This window comes from Chenopodium album, chromosome 6, assembly GCF_948465745.1.
Source record: "Chenopodium album chromosome 6, dcCheAlbu1.1, whole genome shotgun sequence".
Taxonomy (NCBI): Eukaryota; Viridiplantae; Streptophyta; class Magnoliopsida; order Caryophyllales; family Amaranthaceae; genus Chenopodium; species Chenopodium album.
This window is the reverse complement of record NC_137839.1, coordinates 72,264,365-72,284,606: the sequence shown is the minus strand read 5'-3', so window position 1 is coordinate 72,284,606 and position 20,242 is coordinate 72,264,365. Positions and strand designations below refer to the sequence as shown.

General features: G+C 33.3%; 3 protein-coding genes and 1 pseudogene across 11 annotated transcripts; 1 reads left to right on the top strand and 3 right to left on the bottom strand.

The window, feature by feature from the left end:
- Positions 1 to 1,432: 1,432 nt before the first annotated feature.
- On the bottom strand, positions 1,433 to 7,863 carry LOC145636248 (triose phosphate/phosphate translocator, chloroplastic). The gene is made up of 12 exons (XM_081687756.1): positions 7,350 to 7,863; positions 7,197 to 7,262; positions 4,643 to 4,708; positions 4,417 to 4,495; positions 3,333 to 3,453; positions 2,939 to 3,034; positions 2,581 to 2,693; positions 2,389 to 2,466; positions 2,144 to 2,260; positions 1,955 to 2,054; positions 1,757 to 1,857; positions 1,433 to 1,661 (listed from the first exon to the last, which is right to left on the bottom strand). Exons 1-12 carry the CDS (start codon positions 7,613 to 7,615, stop codon positions 1,644 to 1,646), a joined length of 1,221 nt encoding a protein of 406 aa, XP_081543882.1. The 5' UTR covers positions 7,616 to 7,863; the 3' UTR covers positions 1,433 to 1,643.
- Positions 7,864 to 12,664: 4,801 nt separating this feature from the next.
- LOC145636243 (pentatricopeptide repeat-containing protein At5g46100-like) lies at positions 12,665 to 19,089 on the top strand. Of its 9 annotated transcripts, none has more exons than XM_081687754.1 (6): positions 12,665 to 12,776; positions 13,320 to 14,984; positions 15,748 to 15,996; positions 16,115 to 16,461; positions 16,590 to 16,718; positions 17,494 to 19,089. In XM_081687754.1, the coding sequence occupies exon 2, from the start codon at positions 13,406 to 13,408 to the stop codon at positions 14,870 to 14,872; it is 1,467 nt and encodes a 488-aa protein (XP_081543880.1). In that variant the 5' UTR covers positions 12,665 to 12,776; positions 13,320 to 13,405; the 3' UTR covers positions 14,873 to 14,984; positions 15,748 to 15,996; positions 16,115 to 16,461; positions 16,590 to 16,718; positions 17,494 to 19,089. The 9 variants fall into 9 exon arrangements, with proteins under 9 accessions (XP_081543880.1, XP_081543878.1, XP_081543873.1 ...); XM_081687752.1 differs by having other exon boundaries at positions 15,748 to 16,461; positions 17,494 to 17,698; positions 18,526 to 19,089; XM_081687747.1 differs by having other exon boundaries at positions 15,748 to 16,461; positions 17,494 to 17,698; positions 18,416 to 19,089.
- On the bottom strand, positions 15,801 to 16,598 carry LOC145636247 (protein DMP4-like). The gene has a single exon (XM_081687755.1). The coding sequence runs from the start codon at positions 16,535 to 16,537 to the stop codon at positions 15,908 to 15,910; it is 630 nt and encodes a 209-aa protein (XP_081543881.1). The 5' UTR covers positions 16,538 to 16,598; the 3' UTR covers positions 15,801 to 15,907.
- Positions 18,482 to 19,112, bottom strand: LOC145636246 (protein DMP4 pseudogene; annotated as a pseudogene).
- Between the last annotated feature and the right edge of the window lie 1,130 nt (positions 19,113 to 20,242).

Below are 20,242 nucleotides of genomic sequence, written 5' to 3'. Positions count from 1 at the left end.
TTTTCAAATTACATATATTTATTAATATACTTAATTATTATTATTGTTGAAAATGTTGTTAATAATAATTAATAATAGATCGTTCTATTAACCGACACATTAATTAAACGAGACGAATTCAAAAACATAAAATTCATTGATTAAAAACATGAAATACATTGATTAAACGACACGAATAAAAAAAAACATGAATTTGAGGATTACTCAACAGATTAGGGTCAACAGGAGGATTAGATTAGTTAAATTGAAAGTTTGAATTGTTAGGAAAATTCGGGTTACAACCGTAATTAGAATTATTACGATCCATATTGAAGACTCTAAGAAATTGGAAGTGAAATGGAGAAAAATAAACTTGAAAATATGGAGATTAGAATAATTTTGTGTTTAAGAGTATTGTACAAGTGAAACTGAAATTTTGTGAAAATATAGCAAATTTATACTCATTTTATAGACAAAAAAATTTTATGACCGTTGGTGTTTTCGGATTTCAAAAATAAGTTACCGTTTGCAAATTATAGTCGTTATAATATTTTGGAGCAAAAAAAAATAAAGAAACAAGATGTTGACAAGTATCAACAAGTTGAGCGTTGGATGATTTCCAATATAGCCGTTGTATGCTTTTGTTTGTGATTGTTGAATTAACATGACACTTGGGCCGAGGCGAGATTTCCTTTCCAAAGAAAGGATACTACAATATCCTTTCCCTAACAGTTATCTTTCCCAAGTAATAGCATCCATCAGGATTGGGAAAGGACACCAAAAAGCCACGGAAAGGATTGTAAAAGGCCTTGATGCTGGTGCTCTTATATGGATTTTTGAATAACTATATATTGACTCATTTGGGCTTGCTAATAGTTCGTTTGTGAATTCATTCTTGTTTTTTAGTAATTTTCATGAGAATACCTAAATATATAAGTAAACATATGATATACTCCATACTAAAGTTATTGAAAAGTTGCAATAATTGCATAAATTATCTAGTAAATAGTTACTGTTTTCTTGGTAAAATTTATATTTTTTTGGTTACTAGCTATAGTTCAGATCAGAATACGCTTCTTAGGTTTGTAGCTATAAAATCTTTTCAATAACGAGTTTTGGATTAATAATTACTTTTTATATGTTAATGATCATCAAATAGAAGTGCAATCAAGGCCATCAACTTCCAATTCTTAAGCAAACATCATCCTATTCAAAAAATTCATATTGTTTGGGCAAAATAAAAGGAAGTCGAGCTCAACTCTTTTATTTAACCCTTTTAAACTTACTTTTAACATACTAGAGAATGTTAAACTATATAATTATTCAAGTATTCAACCATCAGAAAACACCATGATTCAGGGTAACCTGTAATGTGATTAACCTTTCAAAATCTCCTAAGACAACCATAACAATTTGCTTCTTCTCTAATGCCCATTCAAACACTTGCCTCGAGTTGAGGGACCAAAGACAGTACGATATATGCTTATTATTGAATACAAGAAGATTACAGATTGGCAATGGTTCATTCTCCAAATCGAATAAATTGACACGAAAAAAATTTAATTTTACAACATTTTTTTTTGTTGTTCTCCTTTTCAGGAAGGAAAATTATCACATCTACAGCACCTTCCAAGAAAATGCAGTTTCGGGCCAAGTCATTCTACTCAAGTGGTCTTCATTTGCTGCAAACAACAATTTCAAATCATGTTAACTGAATGTCTGAATGCTATTACAGGACAACAATTTTGACATTAGACTGGTGTTAAGTGTGTCTTACTCGTTTCTCTTCTTCCATTTTGGCCTTAATGAAAGAGTACATGGCTACACCGGCAATAGCAATGCTGGTTCCAATGGCGGTTTGTGTTGAAATCTTGTTGCCTGCAAGGGGAAACATGTTAGTTATAAACCCACCAAGAAACATTTTTTCCCCAAAGAAAGATTTTGTACAGAGCGAATGGTTGAAAATGATAATTACCAAAGGCGATGATGGAAAATCCAATGACAAACACTCGTTTCAAAACGTTGCCAACTGCATGGGTAAGTGGTGCTACCCTCTCCAAGGTGTTGGTAGCTAGCTGCAAATAGAAGATAGGTCATATATCTTTGTTAGCATGACAATAATGTAAGTCACTGAAAATACAAAGAGAAGAGGACGAAAATGGACCTGGTTGTAGAGGTGGTAAAACATTCCCACCCAGAAGAGGTCTGATATAAACTTGGTCATCCCCACTTTCGCAATGGCATCACTGAAACCATGCTTGATAAGTTGAGGACCCTCGACCTGGATACATCATACATAGCGAACATGAACAACAAAAACAACAATTAGAATGATAGAACAACTCGCAATTTTATCAAAAGAAAACACAATAGTAGATTTGCTGAACAAACAAATTTCTGTGTACTTACAATTATTGCAGGGGGAAGGCACACAAATAGAGCAATTATGGAAATGTAGGCATAGAGATTAGTACTGTCCATGTCAGTCTGAAAAAAGGGGAGAAAAATTGTTATGAAGCGAAAACCAAACACACTAATAAGTTGTTAGGAAGCGAAATCCAAATGCAGATGTAATTGAAGAAGTTGCAAGAGAAGCATAACCATGGCTTTCTTTGAGTAGATACTCCTGTAGGTGAAGGAAATATTTGAAATCATAGCGCTGATGAAGCCGAGCCAGTTGAATGATAACTCAGTCAAGGAAGCCATGGAAACACCTGCACTCAACAAGTTACCATTCGTAAGAGTTTGTATACAAAATTTCATTGGACAAAGTCGCAAGGTGTATTTCTCAACTATGTAGTAGTGTAGTATCCTTGTAGTTCTTACTCGCAATCTTTTATATAGTATTTTTGCTTAAGTTTTATGCATTTGTGCAATTTATCTTTTACTTTATATTTATCCATTACTTAATAGAAATCAGCAACCAGAATGAAGATGATAGCCAAGAAGAGATACATACCAATCACAACTGGAGCCAAGGAGAGCCAGAGAGTAATGGGGATAGACTGTCCGAGAACGAATTGAGAAGCAGCAGCATTGAAAAAGGGCTCCAGGGCTGCATGATAGCAAAGAGAAACACATATTAAGAATCAAAGATTTAAAATACAAATCTAGTTACACTTTACACAACCAGTGTCCATTCTATAGACCGGCTTATCACAACAGATAATATACTACCTCCGTTACAAGTTATGCGCAACGATTTGACATAAAGTAGAGAGAAAAAATGTCTAATCGTTGCACATAACCTGTAACGGAGGTAGTAGATCCAAACTAGTTGCACAGAGGTTTTAAAGACAATCATACAGAAGGGTGGTAGCATACTGCTTGCATAATGGAAATTAAAGTGTCACCTTTAATAGTGTGGGTGAAAGAAACCGCAACAGCAGCAAAAGAGACATTGCTGGTAACATGGCCTAGCGCATGACATACTGCAACTGGAATGAGCAACTTCAGAAGGTTTGAGTCGATAGGCTACAAACATATCAAAAAATTCTCACATTGTTAGAATGCTGAATATCTTTCTGAAAAATTCAGGGTCAATATTAAGCAGAAATTCACATGATTACTATATGCACCTTTATGATAATCTAATTCTTATGCAAAATACTTAATTTGCTAGTCACCTTAAACCATTTGAGCCTAAAACACTACGGGTTGTAGCTCTTACTGAAGAACAGGAAACTAAGCCGTCTCTTATACTGCATAAATCCCATAGTAGAGATGCTAGCTTATCATTAAGAATTCATGGATAATTGAGCTGATGAGTTCTATACTTCTGTGAGTTAAGGTGCGGTTTTTTTTTAACACAAACTTATACTTAAACCTTTGTTCATGAAAGACTACTCAACTTCTATTTTAAGCTGTGTTATAACTTATAAAGTACCACCCATTCCTATTTCAGCAACTTTCTTTTTGACCCCCAAAACCAGACACAAACTATCCCCTTCCTCACTTAATTTTCATTTCTTGATAAACTTGTAACAAAATCCACCCAAGTAACTATCCCTTTGTTTCATAATACTCGTCACACATTATTTGGAACATGTGTCAACACATAACTTTGATCATTAGTATATGCAATTGTATATTATTAAGACTTAAGAGGTATAAAAGATTAATATAATGAAACATACTGTTATATATATAAAGATTTTACATAACAACATAAGTTTTTTATGTAATGGTAAAACGTGTTGTCAAAATATGTATATGAACATAGCAAAAATCAAACTATTGTAATTTTACGAAATGGAGGTAGTAATTTCCAGCTAAACATGATTAAGCAAAAGGTATGGAGCCTAGAAGAAAGAAAAGTAGTGAGAGAAATTTCACACTGAAAAAAAGGAACAATAAGCACCACAAAAGTTTATTGGACATTTGGGCTAGTTGGACTAAATAAAAAGTAAACGGGCTTTTGTGGAGAAATATACTTACAGCACGTTTAGGAAGGCCCACACTCCAGCTAACCAAACAGTACACCACACCAACAAATAAATGAATCACCGACACGAAGCTGCAACACCACACAAATATCTTAGTCACAAGACTCATAACTCAGTTATGTTTGGCCAAGAAAATGTTACAAAATAAAATAAAATAAAATAAAAACTATTTTTAGTAATAAGAAGTATTTAACCAGAAAAAGGGCAGGAATACTTACTAAGGATATGGGAAGTAATTGTAGATCTTCTTGTTAAGAATGTTGAATATAACGTTCAAGAAGTACCTACACAAGGAATAAAGAGATATCATATGAGTACATGTTAGCCCAAAAAAATAAAAATAAGAAATAATGAAATTTAGCCTAACAACAACAACAACAACAACAAAAAAAAAAAAAAAAAAAAAAAAAAAAAAAAAAAAAAAAAAAAAAAAAAAATCTTAAAAAATTCACTATTGTTTCACAATAAAAAAAATTTTAAATCCGCAATGTTGACACATGTTACAAAATAACCGTAACTAACAATTATAAAAGTAAAGCCATTTTGCTTCTTTTTAAACATTCTAACTTTTGCAAATTAAGCTAAATTATTGAAGAATCAAAATATGCACTAGAATAATGAGTTGTGCTACCCGAAAAGTTTAAATGGATTCGAATAAGCTACGGAGTGATTGATATTAAAACACTAGTACTTATGCAACTTATTATAAATTCTAAGAAAATTCCTATCATTTCTTCTTTAGATCTTTTTTTTAAAAAAAATTTCATTTGAAAATCGATAATTTACATGAAAATAATTTTTTGATGAACATATTATTTAAAGAATCTAAACGAAATGCTAGGTTTTTCGTAAAAAAAACAAAAACAAAAAAAAAACCCTAATCCTATGTTCAATCTATGATTTATAGATTTTATTTCATTCATTGGTAAAACATAACTAAATATATGAAATTTTAATAAATTTACAACTATTTGCACTTGTGTATGGAATAATATAATTACCAATTTTTTAACATTTGTAACTCCAAATTGCAAATGTTTGAGGATCAACCCTACTAAAAACTAAGTGGATGATTAATGCGTAGAAAAAGTTTGGGTGTAATTGTTTTTTTTTTAATTGAAATTATTTTTACAGAATTGAAATTAATTTTTCTAAATTGAAATTATTTATAATATATATTTATTTGAGAATCGATTGGGAAGTGGAGGTAAAGCACGTTGAAAAGCAAATCAATCAATTGGTACCTCGGTTATCTAATCATGTATTTTAACATAACAACAAATTTAACTTGATTAAAATCCTCATATGTTTAGGGCGTATTTTTTCTAAAAAACAAATATTTAGGGCGTATTTTACAAAACGATGTAGTTGGCGTGACCGTACCACGTTTTATTCCCTATTTTGTGTATGTGTTAAAAATTAAAAAAAAAATTAAATTTTTTTTTTTAAAAAAGATAAAGTAAAAAGTCGAAAATTACCACTAATGAAATAATGATTTACTCTATGTTAATCGATGTTATAAATTTCTTGATTATAATCTCATTACTTATAAATTTTTATTGTACTATTTACTTGGAATATTCTCTTTTATTTAAATTAATTTGTTTGCTAAAAATTTATAGATCATTTATAATTATAATCTTCAAATATTTGTTTGAGTTATAAAAATTACAAGAGAGGAAAATATCTCATCTAAATGATTAAATGAGATGCAAATATAGCTTTGTTTTTCTGTCGTATCACCAAGAATCGAGAGAGGAGCTCTAACAACTTGAGTTATCCCTCACTCTCAGTTAAAAAAAATTAACTAATGAGCTAAGCTGAGCTGAATTGAAATGAATATTTTATAAGAGAAGGAAATTAGGAGCTAAACTCAACTGAGCTGAACTGAATTGAATTGAATTTCAACGAATGAGAACAGGAAATTAGGAGCTAAGTTCAAAGTATGTCTTGGTCTACCAAAATGGTGTATTTTCTACAAATGTGCACGATTCTTGCGGAAAACTAGTTGTCGATTAAATAAAAGTAAAACCTTTGAGTTGAAACCTTGGATACTACCGGCCAGACCAGCAGGTTTCTGGTCTATCTGCCACTTAAATTATTGTATAAATTGTACTAGTATTTTAAGTACATCAAATTGTTTCTCTTTCTTAATTTAAGTTCAGCACATAAATTTAATTAATGTTTCAAATTTGATTGGTTAGAAATTAGAATAATGAAATTGCACACGTTAGAAAATCCTTACTCCTTAATTTTCATTAGCTAGATATACACAAGTACTTTGTATTTCTTTTGAGTTTTGACCAAAATATAAATATTCTTTAATTCTAGTCATAAATAGATAAAATACTGTATAAAATGCAGATGCTTTTGATATTGTAATGAGATAGAATTGACTAATTATGAGGTTGTATTTTGTTCAAGATTATTTAAGGATAGCTTATACACTTTTTAACAAAAGAGAATCAGTTTCAAGCTCCAAAGCACCAATGTTTGGTCATAAGTTCCATTCTATGTCCCTATTAAATATTACTATTATTTTAATAAACCTAATCTTTGAATCAAAGCAAAACACAATAGATCAATCTCACATACATAAATATTAACAAAGAGTTGTTACACGTAACATACTAATATGTGACTGTGTGAGGTTGATTAATTTCGGACATTAACATCGACTTTCTAACACCTAACAACAATAGCAACATTAATTAAATTGAACCGCTAACACAGTAACACTAATGAACAACACAAAAATAACGCAATGCATACCACATAAAGAAGAAAAAACCGGTGACAAGAGCCGGATACTTCTCCAAAAACCCAACCTTAGCTTCCCTGATCATAAAAAAAAAAAAACCACAAATTAGTCCAACACGACAACCCGACACGAACCGGATCAGAACGAAGTTAAACGAACCTCACCCGGAAGAACCACTAGCAGCACGACACGGCTGAACCGCTGTCTTCTCCCTCCTAGTGGCACCACAAACCGAACCGGATTGAAGCGGTTCAAACAACAAAACCGGCCTAAGCTGCCTTCCCCATGTCAAACTCCCACCATCCTTAATCAATCCAACCGGCGTCTTCACCCCGGTGGCGACACCTAAACTCGCCGCCTCTCTCGATGGCCGGAATAGCTTCGGGAGGGCGGCGATCGCCGTAGTCCGCGACAATACTCGCGACTCCATAGTAGACAGTGAACAATTCAGCAAAAAAACAAACACTAGAAATTATTAAGGAATATGAATATATGGCTAAGTTTGTGGAGGTAGAGTTTTTTAAAGAATTGGAATCCAAACAATGCTTAAAACTAGCGGTTGATATTTTGTTTTGATTCTATGAAATCTATTATCATGTACACCCAGTCTCAGGTTAACTAAAATGGACCGTGATTAAGGGGCCCAGTGATGGGGTTTGATTGAGAAATGGACGGTTGAGATTGAGGGAGCAGGGAAATGGAAGGTGGGATTGAATGTAGAGGATCTTGTGGAGAATAAGGGTGTGTTTGGATGAAGAAAATGAAAAGGATGAGGGAGTGTTGAAAGATGGCGGGATGTTCGTGATAACCTTATCCAAGCTCACTCCATAGTAAGTGAGTGGTGTGCATTGTTTTGTCTTCTGATTATATATGATTCTTGTCCAATCATAATTTTTCAAATTTTTTTTTTTTTTTCAATTTTGTTATCTATATTATTCCTTTTTTTATTTGTGATTTGATTGTAACATTAGAATATAAGATGAATTTTTTTTAGTAGAAAACAAAAAAAAATAATTTAAGAGAAGTAAATGGCAAAAGAAAAATTAAAATATACGTATGTGTTTTGGATACTCAGCATTAATTAATCCACTCAAATCATGTGAATATCAACTTCGTAGCAGGATAATTTGTTTTGAGCTCGTTGTTAGTTTATGAATACGGGAGGCCTAAGTAAATGTGATGTGAATGACATATTTTGTTACAGGATCACATTAACTTTTATTGAAATCCTTATAGAAATTTCAATATATTAATATATTGCAAATTAAATTAATATTGTTTCCATAGACATATAGGAAACAACATACTACCTATGAAAGATTTTTGTTTGATTCTCAAATCAATTATAGTTAAATATGTACAATACGTATTTAAATATGATTATGTTAAATGTGTGCATTAAACTATATATACAATAAAGATTATGATGAAAGGAAATAAAGTGAGTATAATTTAAATACTCAGCTATCGTTATCAAAAAAAAAAAAAAAAGTTTATTTGTAATAATAATAATATTATGTGATGGAATTGATAGAGTATAAAACATATTCCTGGGCCTCAACCATCAGCTTAAGCTTTTGGTTGAGATGGTCCTCTAACATGGTATCAGAGCCAGCGTGTCATAAAGGTCACGGATTCGAATCTCATCCACCCCTCCTTCAAAATGGAATTAATTCGCGCCAGGTATGGGTGGGACTGTGTTGCATCCACATTTCAAGCCCAAAGGACCTTTCATGTGAATATGTTTTATACTCTATCAAGAATTACAATCATATTCATTATAATTCTTACATGGCTGAAGGGAAACAAAAAAAAAAAAATAGGGAACAAAATGTGGTGGAGCGTGGAGGACATGGCAAATTTGCTACATGCTTACTTTCTTTGTTTTACATCAGTTTACAGTTTTACACATTTTAACTTCAACACAATTCACATAAATTACTTTAATTTATTTTGGGTTTTATATGAGTACTTAAGAAAAAACATATTTATTTGAAATCTTATTAGATTCGTTGTAGCTCGTATTTTTCAAATAAATATATCATATATTCTCTCTATTTTTAAACATTTGTTTTATTTCTCCATGCGCGGAGTTTTAGAGAAATTGGATAAAGTAATAAAATATGGATATAATGGGATAATAGAAGAATGAAAAATTGTAAAAAGCAAAATTAGTTGAGAGAATTGAAAGAGTGTGAATATAAAATTAATAAAATAAAATATAATTTATATTAGGTCCACTAGATGAGAGAAGTAAATTAAACCGCGTTGGTTTTCCCCTCCCCTCGCCAACCCTTCCTCACCCCGTTGGCCAATTGCCCCCAGCTACGAAACCCCTTTTCATTTTCTTTGTCATCTCAAATGCCCCTAGCCACGAAATCCTGCCACATGTACGCCGACAGCTCGCGAAACTCCCTTGAATCCCCTCCACTACTCCCGAAGACACCAAACCCACCCCTGAAACTTCCATTTTTGTTGGTGGGTTTTTGGCTGGAATTTGTGATTTTAGGGTTTCAATGGCTGGGATTTTGGGGTTTCAGTGGTTGCGTGGGGGAATGGAAGGGGGTTTCGGAGAGGGGGGAAATGACAACGCAAGAAGTGGGAGAGACGCGACTATTCGACAATAAGGGAGGGGCGGCGGGCTGGGCTGTAGTAATGGAGGCAGGGTCGTCTTAAACATTTAGGGGGGCCTGTGCTATTTACACAACTCAGTAGTGTAAATTTCGTTAGCTAATTTTTTACACAATAGCCAAATACCATAAACCGTTAGCTATTTTTTTTAAGTCACAAATAATATTTGAATTACTCTACTTCATACGAATATTCGGTAAGACACTTTAACATTCATTATACAATTACAAGAATAGGTAGTTCACTTTTAAAATGACATAAATATAGACAATATGATATATACATTAAATATACTATGTAGAGGTAATTATTAAGATTTTGGGGGGGAAAAAAGCCTAAAAAAAATTAAGCATAATAAAAAGGACTACAGATTCACAGAGTAATACTCTTTAGAAAGGAAAGAAAAAGAAAAAATAAAGTGAATGTATGCACAGGCAGCGGGAATCGATCCTGCCCCTCAAGGATCTTATAAAGTGATCTTATACCAACTATGCCATGCTCAATTACATAACTTTATTAGCGTTGGTTTCTTATTATACTAGTGAAGTTTGTCAGACATTTGGGGCCCCAAAAATTGTGAGGCCCTGTGCTGTTGGGCTGTTTGCACAGCCTAATAGCCGGCCCTGAATGGAGGTTAGGGTGGATTGGTGGGGGGGGGGGGAGGTAAGATGGCTGGTTTTCTGGTTTTTTGTTTTTAAATTAATTTTTTGGACCAATTAGGATTTGATACGTGTCAAGTGACCTAATATAATAGGTAGGGGTGTCCATTCGGTTTTCGGTTTGGATTTAGCCCAAATTCAATCTGATCCGAAATAAATTTGATTTTTAATTTTCAAATCCAATCCAATCCGGATTATAATTCAGTTATTTGGATCCAATTCGAAATCCAAATTAAAATACGTTGCTAGTTTTTTGGGCCTAATGCGATTATAAAAATTAAATAAAAATGTAATAATAAAATTTTGAAAATATAATTGTACACGATTAATATAAGTATGAAATCATAGGTTGACATGATTAATATTAGTATAATCATAAACATAGTTTAACATGATAAATATTAACAATATTTATTTATAAAATAATGCCTTCATATTTCGGTTATTTCGGTTTTTTGGATCCAAATTAGTAAAGTCTTTATAATTGTATCACAATTTACATTTATTTTTTTAGAGAAAACACAATCTACATATTTATAAGCTATTTACAATTCACAACATTTCTACATTATTCCTATGGCTACTAACACCATTTCTAATGATGTAGAAGCTAATTGTGCTATGTTGTCAACCTCGCTAATTTAAACAATTAGTATATTTGAGTGGGATTTAATAAATAATCAAATATATCTTTTACTAATCCGTAATATAAACTTGACTTAAATATAAAAGATATGGATGGAGGAGGCCAAGGTGAGATACATGAAGAAACTTGAAAAGGTCATATCCCACAAGTATAGTCTCAAGTTGAATTTTTCAGATAAATAATTGGTTGAATTGAGTTTGATAATATTAGTGAGGTTGACAACAGAGCACAATTAGGTTCAACATCATTAGGAATGGTGTTAGTAGCCATAGAAATTATGTGGGGAGGAAAAATTAGGTTGAAGGAATAACCTGTTCTAATATAGTTGTACGGTATGTGTGCTAATAAAGAAACCTAAAATATAATGTACGGAGTACAAAATAACAAAATATACTCTCCTTGAATTAAGCAATCTAAAGTTAAATGATATAGGCTAAATATATGCTGAAAATCCATGAATAATATTAATTGATAAACAATGTCAAGAAAGTCAAGATATTATCTTGGAATATCTTTAATAATAAATCTCGGAATATCTTTAATAATTAGATTTTTGACAATTATACATTTTACATTTAAAAAAAATTATAAAAAATAAAAAAAAAGGTGAAAATTGTCTACTCGAATCCAAAGAGGCTTGGTTTTTTGAAATGATAGGGATAGGAATTAGGACATTAGGTTAGAAATTAAATATTCAGTTGGGCCTAGCCCAATATAAATGGGTGAAAATTGTCTACTCGAATCCAATTCGTCACCCGCATGGTTGCATTCGTTAATCCGTCACCCATCTATTAGATTTTCACCTGTCCGATAAGGCGGGTGGAGTGGGTGAGCGGTTGGTCCACTTGATATTACGTTGACTCTATTTGCGACGGTAAGTTAGAATCAGTCGTGAGTCAATTGGGCATAACTAGGGCTGAGCAAAACTACCCGAAAAATCAAAAACCCGAAAAACCGATCCGTAACCGTTTCAAAAATTAGGGTACCCAATCTGATAACCATAACGATTCGGGTACCCGTTTCGATAATTTGTTATCGGGTATGGTTATGGGTATCATTTTAAAATTAACGGTTAGCTGATCCGATCCGATAAACATTTTTTTTTTTTGTTTTTTTTCCCTACTTAAATCTATTAATATAAATCTAAACTTTTTCTTTACATCATAATCACTTTATAATATCAATGATTAGTAATATTATTAATAATTTGGTCTGGTATTGTTTTTAATTAGTTGTAAATTATATCATAATAACTACATAATTAAGTTTAATTATCATAATCGGATATCTTATTGGGTACCCGATAACCGATCCGAAAATTCAAGTACCCGAACTTATCGGTTTCGATTTCGGTTAAGGGTATCACTTTTAGTGATTTTGGTTATCGGGTACCCGTACCGTTAGTACCAACGGTACGGGTACCCGTCCCATGCTCACCCCTGGGCATAACTGCATACCCTTAGATCTGACGGTGGACATTACTCCATATAAGCGTGTCATTAATCTTCGTCCTCCGTTTTCAATTTTTTTTTTCTCCTTTGAAACTTTTTCTCATTTTACACTCACCTCCTTCTGTCTTCTCCATTGAAGCTCGAACTCATTCTCCATTGAAGCGGCTTCTGAGCTTGCTCTCCTCCATTGAAGCAGCTTCAAAGGTAAGTGTTTGTGTTTCATTTACCGTTTTTCTTCAGCAAATCATCAAATATCAATTTCACAATATAGAATTTATCGTTAATTTAATAGCAATATTGTCAATTTAGGGTTCTTCCAATGTCGATTATTGAACTCTTGGTTATAATTCCTCAAGTTATGAATGATTATAACTATCGATTTTGTTGCTAGAATGTTCCTATGTGCAATTCACGTTAATTTGTAAGCAATAAGATTGTCATGCGATGTTCCGAGCTAATTTGTTAATTTGTTATTGCTAATTTGTTGCAATCTGTTGTTTATAATACTTTTTGTAAGACATAACTATGAAAATTAACCCTTTTTTATTGTGCTATGGCAGCCGATTTTTCGGCTTGTTGCTATGTATGCATAATATGCTTGGAATTTGACTGTAAATTTATGTACACTGGTAAAACAAATTAACTGTTGTAATTGGTTTATCGAATACCTAATGAATGTATGTATCGAATTATTGTCAAAGATATCGGAAAGGATTTCAAACAGTGTGTCATTCTCTGTTACTGCAGGTTATTTTACATGTTGTTGGACTTATTTTTGTGTAGAACTTCTTGAGCCATGATATGAGTTTGGTTGATCTTGAATAGTCGCGATCATGGGAACCAAGGCGGCATTGAAGTGGTCTAAGAAGATTACAACATCACAGGTGGAACAGCTAATTCGAGCTGAAAAAGACTTGTCTAAGGCTATTGCGATATTTGATTCGGCAACTGCTGAGTACAAAAATGGGTTTAAACATGACCACACTACTTTTGGGCGTATGATCTCTAAATTAGTCTCTGCTAATCAGTTTAGACCTGCAGAGGAGCTTCTTGACAAAATGAAGGAAGAGAAGTGTCAGGTTAATGAGGATATAATCCTCTCCATTTGTAGAGGATATGGTCGAGTTCATAAGCCATTGGAGGCTGTTAGGATTTTTAAGAACGCGAAAGGATATGAATGTGAACTCACTGATAAGACTTACATCTCTATCTTTTCAATTCTTGTTGATGAAAACCAGTTAAAGATGGCCATGAGTTTTTACCGTTACATGAAGAAAAAAGGTATTCCACCATCAGTTGTTTCTCTTAATATCTTGATTAAAGCCCTTTGTAAGAGCAGTGAGACAATTGGTGCTGGAATCAATATATTTCGGGAAATGCCACATCGTCAGTGCCCTCCAGATTCATATACTTATGGCACATTGATTAGTGGGTTGTGTAAATGTGGAAGAATTGAGGAAGCAAATGAACTTTTCAGAGAAATGGAGACAAAAGGTTGCCTACCCACTGTTGTTACATACACTACTTTGATGCATGGTCTGTGCAAATCTGAAAAGTTGGGTGATGCTCTGACATTGTTTGAGGAGATGAGAAGCAAAGACATTAAGCCAAATGTATTTACCTACAGTGCGTTGATGGATGGTCTTTGCAAGCATGGACGATCTTTACATGCCTTAGATCTACTGGATATGATGCTTCACCATAATCTTTCTCCCAACATGGTAACTTATAGCACTCTAATTCCTGGACTTTGTAAAGATGGGAATCTTTGTGAAGCTGTAAAACTTTTTGACAGAATGAAACTTCAAGGTCTTAAACCTGATGCTGCATTGTATGCTAAGATCATTACTGGTTTCTCTGACTTGAACAAGTTCCGGGAGGCTGCCAATTTCCTTGATGAAATGGTCCTTGCTGGAATCTCACCAAATAGGTTAACTTGGAGTACTCATGTAAGGACTCATGCTGTTGTAATACAAGGACTTTGTGTGGTTGATCTCAATCGAGCATTTCATGTGTACCTAAGTATGAGAACCAGGGGTCTGTCTGTTGAATCTGAAGTGTTTAGTTCCCTTATCAATGGCTTCTGCAAGAAAGGAGACTTGCACAATGTTTGCCGCATTCTTGATGAGATGGTTTGTGATGGTTGTCTACCAGATCAGGAGATATGGAAGACTATCTTAAGAGGTTTTCTTGATCAAAAAAAGATGTTGAAGACCATAGAAAGCTTTCACATGCTGTTGGTACAGGATATTGATGACCTTGAGAAATTATCGATGGATCAAAATACCTATGAAATATAAATCTCAAGGCTAAGTATATAGTAGTTCAGTGGGTTTAAGTTTTTATGGCTCTCCTTGCTAGTAGCTTTCGGCCATCAACAATGATCTAGGTTGAAGGAATATCTCCTGCAAGGTGGGTTGCTGTTTATAGGTTTGTTTTCCTTTATTTTTTTCTTTCAGTTCCTGTCCAGGGTACTACTGTATCTTGACTGTTTTTTCTATACATCTGTTTATGGCACTCGAAACATTTGTAAGGATTATTTAATTTGACAAAGTCGGTTTTGAACCACAGCATTTGATCTGGTGCAAAATATACCTTAGTATGGTAGTTTTGTTTGTTTCAATGCTCAGAATATTAAGGTATGTTATCAGCAATAAATGTATAATCATATACTAAAAAAAAATGAGACCATATCAAAGAAGATTTGCTAGATTCTGGAATAGTCTGAGATCTGAATGCAAATGAATGTGACTAGAGGTGTAAGTCATTTCTGTCTTATGACTGGTGGTATCCTTTGTTTTAGCGAAATGATATTATTTAGTGCCTTTTACTCTAAAAGGAATATATTGCTGTGTTATTTGTCATTGGTTGTTCCTAATGTAGATGATAACCTTTAATCTCCCTTTTTATTTTCCACTTTTTGTTCATAGCACAAGAAATCTTGTGTTGCCTTTCTATCTTGAACAACTACCTATAATCTCCCCTTTATTTCCCAATTTTTGTTCATAGCACTAGGAATCTTGTGATACTTTTCTATTGTGAACAACTTGTTGACAGTAGCTTAAGTTTAGCTGCTTGTTTCTTATTGCAGACTTGTATTTGGTAATTCTGTCTTCATCCTTCTATCTCTTTCCATTTTTTGTATCAGTTATTTATTTATTTATTTCAAACACAGGCTGTAATAGGATGAATTGATCTTATTAGAGCATTTTGTAGAGTCAGTGGAGATGTAGAAGCAGCTGGAGCTATATACAATATAATGCACATCGAAGATATACAATTTTGAAATTAGTCACATAAGAACATGTGTAAGGCGTCTGTGTTACATCAAATGATCAATTAGCAGTTACAGGGAAACCTATCCCATGGCGTTGTGTAGGGAATGCTACAAACAGCATACTGCAAAGTACTCCTATTCCTACAGGTAGTGCTGTAAGAATCTCCTGGGTCTCTTTTGATGGCGTTGGATAGAAGCATTGAACCGTATTCTTGTCAAATAAGGCAATTGCTGCAAAAACCAATACTGACATGAAAGCATGCAGAAAATCTATGAACCGAAGTCGGTACTTAGCAGCAAGCTGGGATGGAATAGTCGCTGGCCCATCTATCACCCAGAGTCCGTTGAAAGTGGCAAACCCATAATAGATTTTCCCATCGTTATCCTTGAAGCAGTCGGTGAAGCTGAGTAGGAATGATGACAACCCACAAAGTGCAATTAGGATGGAAGTCATCGTTCGGCTCACTGGGTCGCATTCACCCTGATTTGTGAAAACTGGTGCGAGAAGCTGAAAGGCCATAACTGTTCCAGTTGGTAGTAAATTGGCCAAGTGAGCCGTGCTCTGAAATGTCTGGCTGATGGCTGCTTGTATTGGATTTCTGTCCACTGTAGGTATATCTCGGAGAAGGGGAACCTTTTGCTCTTCATCAGTCTGATGATCTTGCTCACTGATTGTATTGACATCCATGTCTCGCTTTCTTGATCTTTCTTCTGATTGCTCTCTGTTCTGCTTTTTACAGGTCTTTGAGAGGCTGACTGCTTTATAAGAGGGGGGAGAATGGCTAATAATTGCATTGAGTAGAGCAAAAGGAATGGAAGGGCTGATTAGTAATGCCTTGCAAGAAAGAAGAAACTAAGTTATATTTGAGGTAAAGCTTACTTTATTAGAATCATGGGAAAGTCGCTCCTGTAATTTAGTTAATAAAGATATTATAAATTGTTTGCAGTTATGAAACTATAAGAGCTACGATGCATTTCTTAATTTGACATTGGTCTAAAAGATGAGAGGGCACACATTTTGGGAGATTGCTTTGACTTCAACTTATTTCAATGTTTTGTGTATAACCATTGCATCTTTTTTGCAACTGCTGGAGAATTCTACTATATTGATTATAGAGCATCTGAAACGGATATTTTTTTGCCAAAGTTTATAGTAAATCACAATTAAGGGTTGCTTTTAGATATATCTCATCCTATTTTTGTCTGGTGTTTGGAGTTCAACCTAATTTTCTACTTAATTTGTTGCTGATTGCAACTTCTGGATAAAGTTACTTGCATGGTTGTGTATCAGTTAGCTTAAACTTTGTGATGATAATTTATCTTCTCTTGGACTTAATAAACCCTTTAATTTTGGCCTGAAAGAGTGGTTTATTAATAATGATAACTTATGGTGGTTCCTTATTGCATGTGATCACCAGATGTATATATTTTAGATATACGGAGTACTAAGTATGATTTTACCTGTTTGCGAATTTCTTTTTTCTTTTTTGAAAATTCTGTTTTGGGTGAAATATTGATGAATTAGTAATATTGACAAGGCTCATTAAGAAGATTTTTTGGAATTCTTATTACTTTAAGACATGAAAATTATGTAATACACATGGTAGATTGGTAGGTACTGAATTTTTAGTTTCGGGATGGTAGGAGGATCCTGCTTCAATTCTCTACTAGTCCATACACTCAACTCAGTCCATTTTTGTACGCCGGAAGGAGGGGTGGGGGGGAAGAGAAATTCTCACCACCAAAATCCAGCAAGGTCTGGAATCGCACCATCAGACCGAGCTCTCTTGGCTATTTTAGAACCTGATATGATATAATGTTTTTGTCCATTACTTTCATCCCTTGTACGGTATGTTTTCCAGGAAATCAGTTGTGCTGCTTTGTTTGCATTTACTAATATTTTTTTTTTGTTTGTGTGGGTGTTGCTTTTATTCTAAAACATCTGGAGTAACTTGTTTAATACAGTAGACATTTTAGAGTATGATTTTTTTTAAAGATTTTATCACTTTTGTGTTGTTGCTTTTGTTTATAACGTAACGGCTCCTTTTTTGTGTGCCTACTTTGTAGGACGTCATTTATATTGGCGTATATTTGTAATTTTGTATTTATTTGGATGCTTGTATTATTTTAGCCATCCCATCCCAAATTAGAGAGAAATGTGTTAAATCATCCTTTCTTTTATGAATTCAATTATTTTGTTTTACACTTTTACTATTCGAGTCTGCCGATGACTTTTGAAAATAGTGAGACAATTTTATTGATTTGTATTTTACTTTCTTTGAAACATATGTCCAACGCCTTAGAGATTATACCATTAGAGAGACTTACATAATAATGCTGGAAAACAAATGATATAGTGGATAAAAATAAACGAAGTAATTTTATTTTGTAAAATGCTTCCTACTTTCCTAGTTATGAATTGATGCAATTAATGAAGAGTGGAGGAAGTTAATGATTATCCTCTGATCATCATCATCTTTGCCCAACAGTAGTCGAGATTTCTTTAGTCAAACTGTCTTACATGAGTTTTGCACTAAATTTTCAAATTAATAACAATATTTGGAAGCTCTGAGCATAGCAGCAGAAAGATCATTCAAGAAACAAAAACCAGATTAATGTTGAGCAAGCGAGATCATTTGGCATGGAAGGAGTAACCAATTCCATGGCGCTGTGTAGGAAACAAAACAAACAAGAAACTCGAGGCGAATCCAATTCCAACAGGAAGTGCGGTGAGTATCTGCTGCAGATCTCTGGATGGTGAAGGGAAAAAACATTTTACTGTATTGTTTTCAGATAGTGCAATTGCTGAGAAGACCAATACTGATGTGAAACCGTGCACAAAATCCAGGACTCTAAGACGGTACCTGGAAGCCAGCCGTGGTGATAGAGGTACCTCAGAATCTATCAGCCACAGACCATTAAAGGTTGCAAAGCCATAAGAGATGTTTCCACGTTTGTCTCTAAAGCTGTCGGTGAAGCAGAGAATGAACACCGATAATGCACAGAGCATGAGAAAGGTGGAAGCCATCACAATATTTACATTGTCGCAATCACCTCGATTGGTGAAAACAGGAAAAAGAAGGTGGAAGGTTAAGATGGTTCCGGTTGGTAGTAGATTGGCTAAGTTTGTTGTGCTTTGTAATGTCTGACTAAGAATTTCATGTCTTCCATTCCTCCTTATCATTGTATCGGATAAAACTTCATTATCATCAAGGAAAGGCTCCGAGTTTGACATCTTCACTCTTTTCTTAATCTTGGTTTGCTTGCTCTTAATTTTCATGATTTTGTTAACAGAATTATGGCACATTTGGGTTACTTTAATAAGTGGTTAATGGCAATATATTTAAGTGATGGTAAGAAATATGAAAATTGAGTTTTTATTTGAGGTAATGCTGACCTTTTCATTTCAAAGTTACATAACGGATGACATGCTCCTAGCTTGTGTTCTTGACCACCAATAGTAATTTTTGAAACTTTGACAATTATTATGGTAGCATTAGAAGAATTTTTGCAAATTATATCTTTTCAATTGTAGATTTGTTTCGGTGCATATTTGGAATTCAAAGTTTACTCGCTAACATACGGATCAAGTGGCGTTTATATATCTTTTTTTTTTTTCTTTTGAAATTTATTATTTCATAATTCATACTTCATATTACATTTGAAGAAAAAGAAAAAATCTAGTTCATGCTTTGCTTGTAACTGCAAGAACTTGACTTCAAACATAATTTAGACATCAGTTGACTTTAAACATTGAACCAGTGGCGGATCTTGAAATCTTTTCTTTCAAGGGCCAATAATTTCTAGTGATTAACTTTAAGCAATTAAGCATACATTTGTTAGTGACTAATTTATTTATTATCAAAGCATTACAATTCACAAATCGTAAGTATAAATTAGAAGTTAAAATCAACTTGTCAATTGATAGATTAAGGGCATGTTCACTTCAGTTTAATTTCAGCTCCAATCAGTTTAGTTCAATTCAACTCCTAATTTTCTTCTCTCATAAAATATTCATTTCAACTCTATTTAGTTCAGTTCACCTCCAATTAGTTTAGCAAATATGAACAGGCCCTAAGTAGAAAAATAAAGAACGACATACCAGAAGACATAACGTGCTCTATATTTTTAACCGAATAATTTATTGACCTTGCCTAAAAATCAATTTGTTTTTTTAATGCTTGCTCAAACTAATCAATACTCCGTATAATGTAGAAATTTAATTGGGAAAAAAAAGTTTAATGAAAAACAAAAGTTTTTTTTTTTTATTTATTTAAATAATGCAAAATAGTCATGTACAATCGTACAAATTAATGAATACCTGGTATTTTCACTAGCTTGTCAATCGTGGAGTGGTTCAATCCAAAAATCTTGTTATTCTAGGATTTTTAGG

Bases quoted from the DNA above. Each gene is read 5' to 3' on its own strand.
- LOC145636248 (XM_081687756.1), bottom strand. From the start codon at position 7,615: ATGGAGTCGCGAGTATTGTCGCGGACTACGGCGATCGCCGCCCTCCCG. The intron at 3,454-4,416 runs GTAAGTATATTT...ATATGTTTGTAG, and splicing joins TGGGCCTTCCTAAACGTGCT to CCTATCGACTCAAACCTTCT. The intron at 3,035-3,332 runs GTGACACTTTAA...GCTATCATGCAG, and splicing joins TTTCACCCACACTATTAAAG to CCCTGGAGCCCTTTTTCAAT.
- LOC145636243 (XM_081687750.1), top strand. From the start codon at position 13,406: ATGGGAACCAAGGCGGCATTGAAGTGGTCTAAGAAGATTACAACATCA.
- LOC145636247 (XM_081687755.1), bottom strand. From the start codon at position 16,537: ATGGATGTCAATACAATCAGTGAGCAAGATCATCAGACTGATGAAGAG.